Raw genomic sequence first — 8,885 nt, 5'->3', positions numbered from 1 at the left:
GGGAATCTGGTGCTCAGAGTACCAGCTGGCGAGGTGGAAACGGCCCTTCACCACCAAGAAAGGCGGCACCACATAGCCGTCGCCAGCGATACTGCAAATCGCTGTTGCCCATTCTCGATTGCCTGGCTGAATGGCCTTTGGTTTGCCGACCCGATCGGAGCGTGTAACCACCATCCCAGGCCGTATCATGCCCATCATAAAGCCGGTCTCGTCGAAGTTGTAGAAGTCGCAATCGAGGATGCCGTATTTCGCTCGCATGTTGGCAACCAGTCGGAACCATGGCTCGATAATTGCAGGGTCTTCGCAGAGGCCTCTCTGATAGTCATAGACGCGATTGAAACGCGGTCTTTAGCTCTGGACGTCGTGCAACGAAGCGGTCTGGCCAGTTCTTTCCGACGTGTCGCGCACCGCGTTTCCGAAGCAGAAGATTGGCGATATCACCAACGTCGACAATCCGGGGCGAAAACCCTCGCGAATCTAGGTCGAGTATATACTGGATAATCACCTCCTCTTCGATCTTCGTCAAATTCGAACGGCCGTTGCAGCTGTCGGACTTTGCAGCCCGGCCCTTCAATCTCGCAGCAATTGTCGACTTGGGGATGTTGTATATCTCTGCAGCGCGTCGGATACTCAACCTCGGTGTTGATCGAATCGCATTGATCGCGAGAAGAACTCGGTTTTCTGGGAAGCTCTCGGACATTGTTGTGGTAGAGAAAACGCGTCTTGAAGTTGGGTGATTATAGGGAAGGAAAAAGTGTCCCGGTCGATGGGGTGTCCCGCTCGGTGGTGGACCACGTTAGTTAATTAACGTTATAAGTTAACTTATTAGTTATAACTTAGCTAATGTATAATAGCTCTAGTTTGCGCATTAAGGTAGCTGTATTGATGCACAGACGACAAAAGTGGTTAGTTTCTAGACTCCCCCTATCAGCTTTCTGTAGTTTAGGAAACCCGACAAGGATTAATGACATCATCAGATTGAGGTGCGCTCACTCACCCACAAAAATGAGCCTATAACACGCTCCCTACTCTGAAAATTCGCAGCCTTTGGGATATCATCGGTCCAACCAGCCCGGTATGGCCCAATTCATCCTTTTGTACGTCGTCCTCACTTGGCTCGTCGTTGGCCATGCTCGAGAGCCACCCCAGCAGCATGTCTTGGCTGGGCAACCCGACCCCAAGCCCTTCCCACAGGCTGCAGAAGTAGTTCGCGAGAAGTATGTCTTATCTTTCTCTTGGTACAGTACCCGATATCTGACACGCAAGCAGGTTAAAAGGCGCTGGCATAATTCCGCATGGTACGAACCTCACCTAACTTCGATAGACGCTGGCTTGAGAGAAAATAAAGGTAGACTGAACGCGACAGTCATCGATGATTTCTCACCGTCCCTAGGCCTCCACGCCACTTGGCCGTCCAAGGAACACGCCCTCCTCGGTAACACGCTCAAGCCCGAGAAGCTGCAAGATGAGCCGTCCATCGCCCTCCATGACATGCACGCCGCGTCCTCCCCATCCAACCTCGTCGCCGCCAACGTAACCTATGTCGTCGCCCTGACCGACCCGGACGCCCCCTCCCACGACAAGCCCAAGTGGGCCGAGTTTTGCCACTGGATCGCGTCGGGGACCTTGAAACCCGCGCTCTGCGACCCCAAACAGCCGGTCCCCTGCCCCCCTATGCTGACGGACCTCAACGAGATCATGTCGTACAAGCCTCCCGCGCCTCCCAAGAAAACGGGCCCGCATCGTTATGTGTTCCTGGCGTTCGTCCCGAGCAACGGGACGACGGACAAGCTGCACCTCTCGAAGCCGTCGGACCGGAAGCACTGGGGGTATGATACCGACAAGGGCGAGATCAAGGGGGTGAGGGAGTGGGCTGATGAGAATGGGCTTGCGCCGGTCGGTGAGTCGATACCAAACCCGCCAATTCAGTAGTTCCTTGCTGTTCTCGATGCGTCTGGCACGCGAGCTGGGTTCTGACAACTGACGATAGGAGCCAACTTCATCTATGCCTTGAACAAGAAACAGTGAGTTCAAGGCTTTTACCTCGGAGCCCGCAGTTCGGCAGGGTGACTGGGATCGTTTGTCTGCGTAGCTGGAAAAGAAGTTTATGAATGCAGTAGGTTAATGATTTTCTGGGTATCTCAATTCACAAGGTTTCGGTGGGATTGGTGGACTCGGAGAGATTCAGGTGGAAGTTCGTGAATCTAAGGTGTAATGGGAGATTCTACGGCGAACTTGCCACGGGCTGAGGAGAAGCGGAGTGGTTGGCAGTCAGGTGATTGTGGATGTGTCTCAACTTCAAACCTCTGGGGTTGAAATAGGTCTGAAGAAGCAAGTTACCAACTTATTGTTCGTCGCTTAATGTAACAATTGGAAGTCTGATATCATCATTCATATGCAATTCTAGTCTCATTCATAAAACGACCCGGGCCCTGAAGCATCCTATTATACCGCCCAAAGACCCGAGGAACGCCAGGCCGTTGAGATCATCACCGACCATACAACCCCTCACCCAGAACGCCTTCAGACGGGAGGGAAAGATCACGTCAATAACCGCCCCTGCACCACCTTCCCTTGTCCCTGCCCCAACCCCATCTTCATCCTCCTCTCACTCTCCTGCCACCTCCTCAGCTCCTCCAGATTGACCTGCCCAATAATATTCCCCCTCTGCGTCCTCAGCTCGGTCATCTTCATCTCGTGCGTCTCCCGCGAGCCCGCCAGTTTGACCTCGCGCCCCTCCCGCTTCACCTGCTGCTTCTTCCACAGCATCTCGTACTCCTGAATCATGCGCTGGTTCTCGTACGTCAGCTGCTGCGCGTGCTTCTCCGAGCGCTCCTGCCACCGTTGCTGCTGCACCTCGCGCATGTGCGCCAAGCTGCGCGCCTGGCGGAGTTCTCGCGCCTCGGTCTCGAGGGCGAGCTTGTCTCGTCGCTGGTCGAGGTGCTGGTGGTAGGCTTGGTTCCGGTGGGAGAGGTCGGCGTCGCGCTTTTGGGAGATCATGGCTAAGTCGTCGGTGTGTTTCTGCCAGCGGACCTGGGAGTACACATTGGCTGCGCTAAGCTTGATTTGAGCGTCGTTGTGATGTTTCTCGGCCGACATTTGGATGGTTTGGTGGTGGTCTAGTCCGCGGTGCCGGCGCTGCTGTTGGGAGTCGTCTTCGCGGTGTTGGATCATCCGGTAGTGCTTATCGTCTTCGAGCTGGGCGATGGCGATGGCTTTCTCACGCTCGCGGCGGATCTTGTTGGCGTGTTCTTCCTCCATGAGACGGTTTTGCCGTTGGCGAGCGCGACGGTCGCGCTCGTAGTCGCGGATTTCTTCGGGCAGACCAACTGCGTCAGGGGGCTGCGCCTCTTCGATAGTGGCGTAGAAGCGGTCTTCGCAGCCGTGGGCGCGGAGGAGTTGTATCAGAGTCTCAGAAGGAGCCCTGAGGAGGATACCCTTCGCAACGTACATGGTGGGGGAGTAGTGGAGAACGCCTTGCTGGTAGGTGTTTTCGTGACTGTTCAGGGTTCGGTAGAGCATCCTATCCAGCAGGAGTCGGGTGATGGATTCGTTATGTTCGTTATCGAGGGCGAGAAAGATGATTGTTTTCCCGTGAACCTTGAGGAGAGGGCTGGCGTCCACCGAGACCAGAAGATCTAAAGCTTCTTCCGCAGCGGCGATGTCAGTTGGCGGAGCCGCCCTTAAAGCAATTTCTCCTAGGGCAGTCCGCCCACCATGCTTGATGGACCGGTAGTTGCAATCATGGCCGGCTTGGAGAAGAAGTTTCATTGCCTGCACATGAAAGCCCCGGCAGGCTTCATGAAGGCTCCCATCGTTGACGACGGGCTTGCTTTCCAACAGGAGCTTTACCAGCTCCGAGTTCCCATCGCGTGAGGCATAAAAGAGAGCCGAGTGACCCGACACATCTTTGGCAGAGACCCTCGCCCCAGCCTCGATCAACATGCGCGCGACGTCCACTCGGCCCGATTTCACTGCCATCAAGAGCGGCGTGGTGCGTGATTTCGGAGACGCGTACGAGACGTCGGCTGGGTTTGTCAGCGGCGTAACACACGGACCTCGGCTTGCTAATGACTTACCGCCATGGCGAACCAACGCTTCCATAACGGCTGAACTTACTACTCCTTCCTCTTGGAGCAAGGCCCACATGAGAACTGAAGCTGGTTCGAGCTCTGAACTGACCACCCTCTCTTCTCTGTCTTTCATGGTCGGCGAGAAAACGTTCATCGGAATCGTTGTCTCCAATCTGCACCCGGCTTTGACCAAACCGCTGAGGACGGCCGTCGACTTCCCATAGGATTTCAGGCATTGAAAGATTGGCGGAGGCAAGCCCGGGATGGACCTGTCAAAGTCTGGGGTGGCATGCCGCTTATCTGCAAAAGTCTCAATCAGCTGCAACAGTGTCGACTCGCTGTGGTGAGCCATGATAGCGGCTGTAAGTGCAAGGGTGGCGGATGAAGAGGTGGCGCCGTGAGCCAGCAACAGTGACAGAATCCAAGAATCGCCTCTGCTGGCAGCAATGCAGATGACCTTGCCATTCTCGTGGTTGACGTCCACGTTGGCCGCAAACAGGCTCCGCAGGAGAGTCTCGGCGAGGCCAGCGCGAGACTGTTGACAGGCAAGATGGTCGACGACCTCCACTAATGCTCTGCCAGCGATGGGTCCTGAGGCGCCATGTTGGAAGAGCAAGTTTACCGCTTCAACATGCTCAAAGGCAATCCACTGTTTGCCGCGGCTGACGATAGAGGCTAGGGCTTGGCTGTAGATGCTGCCATGAGGGCCCAAGTGCTCGGACAAAAGGCGAAGTAGGTCTCTGTTGAGAACGGAGGCGGCGTGCTTGATGCAAAACCCATCCTCATGGCCGGCGTCAGCGCCCGAGTCGAGAAGCATCCTCACCATGGCAAGATCCGTCTCTTCTTCCAGCACGACGTGCTTCAGGGCTGTATTGAGGTGATCGGGCTGCATCCGACTTAGCAGGTCACTGAACACGAGTTTCCGTTCTGATGTGGGAGCATTCAGAGCTTCTAAAATGGCGGTGAAGAGGGATTTGTGGCTGATCCCTTGGCCGAGAAGGAGGTGGAAGATCTCCAGTCGAAAATGTCGGATGGCGTAGATAAATACCTCGCCATTGTTGTAATTCACGGAAGCGCGAGTGAGGAGCAGCTCGACAATGTTCCTGCTCATACTTGTCAATCAGAGTTTGAAGGGGAGGTCATTGTGTAACTTACGCATTTACAGGCTCCGTTTTCAGCAACGCCACCAGCGCCTTTCCGGCAGCGTCTTCGTTGATCTGGCGACGAACGAGCATCTCGACCAGCAACCGCTTCTTCTTTTCGTCGCGGACATTCATGGCCCAAGTCAGGGCAGCGCCCAGCGAGTCGGGGGATGGTTCTTTGGCCAGGATCTCTTCGGCTACTTCGACAGCTGCTGAGCGGACTGCTATTTGCAAGGCCTCTCCCCTGTCGAAGTTAACATCGGCTTTCCCCTCGTGCAGCAAGAGGTAGAATAGCCTCATGTCCCGCTCAATGCTCATCTTGTCGCCGCGCCTCAGATTTGCCACAAGGCAATGGACAGTCTTGACCAGGGCCTCAGCAGCGCAGGGCCCCTGTGCGCCAGACGCAATCAGCAGGCGAGTTGCTTCGTATCGGAACTGTGGGCTGCCAGCGCCAACGGCCTGCGAGACGCCGACAGCGAGGCTTGATGGGGATGGTGAGAACTCGAGAAGTTTGGCGACAACCTCTAACTGCTCGGCACGAACAGCCTCGATCAAGGCAGCAGCCTCGTACTGGCCGGGCGGTTTTTTGTGCCGCAGAATGATGCCAATGAGGTGAGTGTGTCGTCGCCTCACAAGTTCGACAAGTCCCTCGGTTACCATACGCATTGTCTCAGGTCCACTCGCACCTGCGGACAGACACAGCTCAAGCATTTCGCGGTTCAGGGTTGTGTCATTTTCACCCAAATATTGCCGAAGCTTGCCGACCGCAGCATCGAGCGAGCGTGATGATGGCTGAACCGGCCCGGAGATGAGAAGAGCAACGAGGTCGGGGCGTGAGATTTCGACTGCTCTTGTCAGCGCGATGGCGTCGCCGTAATTGACATCGGCCCAGTGGTCAAGGAGCAGGCGCACAGCCTCGAGCGACCGGTTCTCGACGGCGATCCGAAGGCCGGTGGAACGACAGGCCAGACAGGGCAAGTGGTGGCCGGATAAGAGGACCTTTAGAAGGTCCAGGTTGTCGTGAAAAACAACCTCTTGAAAGTCGTCGTGGAGGTGAACAGGGCTTGCGCCGTGCTCGAGCAAGGCGGCCAGAACAGCCAAGTTTCCCCTGGCTATGGCATGGTGGAGCACGCTGTCGAGGTTGGCTTGGTCGGCGTGACCAGCAATCGCGTAGACCGTCTCAGGGCGGCAGCGGATGACGGCTCGGAGGAGAATATTGCTTCTTTCGCCGGGATAGTTCCGCTGGGTGATCTTGTTCCAGGTGTTGGAGTGTCTCCGCCGGGCGAAGTTCACATCGGCGCCCAGGGCCAGAAGAGCCTTCACGACGCCAACTGAGCCGTCCGACTCAACAACCTCAGTGAGGACTTTGTTGACTTCGCGGGCGGTATATACGGTGCCGGCCTGGGAAGACAGGCGGTTGCGGACCCAGGAGAGCGGCTGTCCGTCACGGTCGACAGCCCGTTGGGCTTCAAGGAGTCGTGTGGCTTGCTTGATCTCGGGTTCCATGTCATCGCCGGGATGGTGGAGGTCCGAGACTGAGCTCTGCCCAAAGTCGAATGAATGCACGATGCGTCGATGCAACTCATTATGGGCAGAAAGATGATGGGGGCGGTTCCCTTTCAATCGGTGGTCGTGGACCCAGTAATCGCAACTGCCCCCAACAGGGCTGCAAGGCACATTTGCAGCCTGCAGGTCGTGCAGTTGAAACCACATGGCTGCAGCGGGCTCTAGCAAGGTCAGCGATCGGGCGACGGAGACAGTCCCACCAAATTTGGAACAGCCCCACAAGATCGCGTTGAAATGCGCCCTCATCGTGCTTGGTGGGAGAGATCCAAGCCATCAATTGGGCGGGGAGCTGGAAAGTTTGACTGCAGGTCGATCCCCTTGTGTCGAGTTGGAGCGATGGTTGCCAATCGTTGGTCGGCTGTGCAGCGCAGAATCCGCTGCGAGTCCACCGCCTAGTCTCCATCAGTAGCCGCTGATAACATCCCACAGTGGTTCATCCACGAATCCTTGAGCAAACTTCGAATCCACGTCGGCATTTAAGCGCCGTAGGTTTGCAGCTCGTCTGCTCCTGCCCCCAAACGCGACCTCGCCGCGACCGTAGAACGGACCGGGCTTGGACGGCCTAACAGCCGAAGGATTCTTCGAAGAACGAGAGGATGGATGGGGCAGTCGGCGCAGCACTCTGCCCACTTTTGTAGCCTGGCGTTCAGCCAACACCACGTTGCCACGACGTCTCGGCCGTCTTTCTCTGATCGCATGCCTGGTGGCTCATCGAGCTGTTGAGCAAGTCAGGAACAGAATCCCGGAGGAGAAGGTGCTCAAACCCAAGTTGATATTCAGCTTCTGATCTCTTCGATCTGTGTGGTCCGGCAAGCGCCTTCATCGAAGCCAGGCCGGATTTAAAGGCCCTAGGTAGCCCTGCAAGGCCAACAGGGAGGCACAAGGTGCAGGAAATGGCAGTTTGACGAATGGCAATTTTTGTTGCTGCTTTCTGGGCTCCTTCAGCCCACTGCCGTTGTCTGGTCACTCTGGTCAACGCCCACTGCAGACTTCAAAGTCCGAGCTGCCCTGGACTGACCCATGCAATTGGGGCAGGAACCTCAGCGCGGAACTGGACAGTTGAACCTCGTGTTAATAGGGGTACCTTAAGGTCGGTAGTCGAAATGATCATTCTCGCATCGGTCTATTGAGAATTGACCCTCATTAGCAGTTGCTATAGACGGTCCTGCGGCGGATGATTCACGCCTGCCGTCCGTCTGAAGCGTGACCGTCCACAGGGTGCGGCGAGACACGACTCGAGCGTGGCACCAGCCCAGTCGTGCTCAACATTGATCCCAAGGATTAGGTTATCCGTCCTGCACAATGATGTGGTGTCCACGCCATGAACACTCTCCCCGACAAGCGATCTGGGACAGATGAGTTGTGGTCTGATTAATCACAACAGGGAATTGTACTACCAAAGTTGTGCCGCTCAGTACTGGACGCAGCGAGGCGGCCGTGTGGCGAATCCGAGGTTTTGAGGTGTTTGGCGAACCTGAAGTTGGGCTCTTGCTGTTTCCTTGGGAGAGATGGGACGGTAGAGATTTCGAAGTGGAGGCATAACTACAAGCAAGTCTCTCCTGCTCTCTTTATAAAAGGCCTACAACTCATGAGCTGAGTTGAGTCCGGAGTTTGGCTTGAAGGGTTAATTGCCACTAAGCCGAGAACATCGTCCACCGCAGTCAGTGTACACAAGGTGAGAAGGTCAGGGGAGACCTTCTGGTAACCGACCGGACTTCAAGAAACAGAAACGCAGCGTTCAGGTTTCCGGTTGACCAACACAACGGTACCTGACTGAGGTACGAATGGTTAATAGTCGTCAAAGAAAACATGTATGAACAATTTGAATTTGGGTAAAAGAGAAGCAGCAATATGTGTATTTAGCGGTGTTACCCACTCGGAACCTTGAAACGGAGACATGGGTGCCGCCACTGGACCTTTACTTCACAACGACTGGCTGACTTTGAAGCTCGGCTTCAAATGCCCACTCTGGCCGACGGCAGAGGCGGAAAGAAGACAGCAGGGAGTATTGTTGATGCGGCCTGCGGCAAGATATATCAGATACTCAACTCGAGGACGGATAACAGGGGCCGACCGCGAGCCTTTGGGCCGCAGGAGCCCACAG

At 55.8% G+C, this 8,885-nt stretch overlaps 2 protein-coding genes across 2 annotated transcripts; one reads left to right on the top strand and one right to left on the bottom strand.

The window, feature by feature from the left end:
* Window positions 1–998: 998 nt before the first annotated feature.
* On the top strand, window positions 999–2,381 carry N657DRAFT_650973 (PEBP-like protein). The gene is made up of 4 exons (XM_062794069.1): window positions 999–1,217; window positions 1,270–1,298; window positions 1,367–1,900; window positions 1,991–2,381. The coding sequence occupies exons 1-4, from the start codon at window positions 1,078–1,080 to the stop codon at window positions 2,026–2,028; spliced, it is 741 nt and encodes a 246-aa protein (XP_062642558.1). The 5' UTR covers window positions 999–1,077; the 3' UTR covers window positions 2,029–2,381.
* Window positions 2,382–2,541: 160 nt separating this feature from the next.
* N657DRAFT_583008 (uncharacterized protein) lies at window positions 2,542–6,721 on the bottom strand (the record flags this gene model as incomplete). Its single annotated transcript, XM_062789646.1, has 3 exons — window positions 2,542–4,028; window positions 4,080–5,176; window positions 5,229–6,721. 3 exons carry the CDS (start codon window positions 6,719–6,721, stop codon window positions 2,542–2,544), a joined length of 4,077 nt encoding a protein of 1,358 aa, XP_062642557.1.
* Between the last annotated feature and the right edge of the window lie 2,164 nt (window positions 6,722–8,885).

Source organism: Parathielavia appendiculata (assembly GCF_033297405.1).
Source record: "Parathielavia appendiculata strain CBS 731.68 unplaced genomic scaffold N657scaffold_38, whole genome shotgun sequence".
NCBI lineage: Eukaryota > Fungi > Ascomycota > Sordariomycetes > Sordariales > Chaetomiaceae > Parathielavia > Parathielavia appendiculata.
This window is presented reverse-complemented; position numbering and strand designations above follow the sequence as displayed.

Bases quoted from the DNA above. Each gene is read 5' to 3' on its own strand.
- N657DRAFT_650973 (XM_062794069.1), top strand. From the start codon at position 1,078: ATGGCCCAATTCATCCTTTTGTACGTCGTCCTCACTTGGCTCGTCGTT. The intron at 1,218-1,269 runs GTATGTCTTATC...ACACGCAAGCAG, and splicing joins GCAGAAGTAGTTCGCGAGAA to GTTAAAAGGCGCTGGCATAA. The intron at 1,299-1,366 runs GTACGAACCTCA...TGAACGCGACAG, and splicing joins CGCTGGCATAATTCCGCATG to TCATCGATGATTTCTCACCG.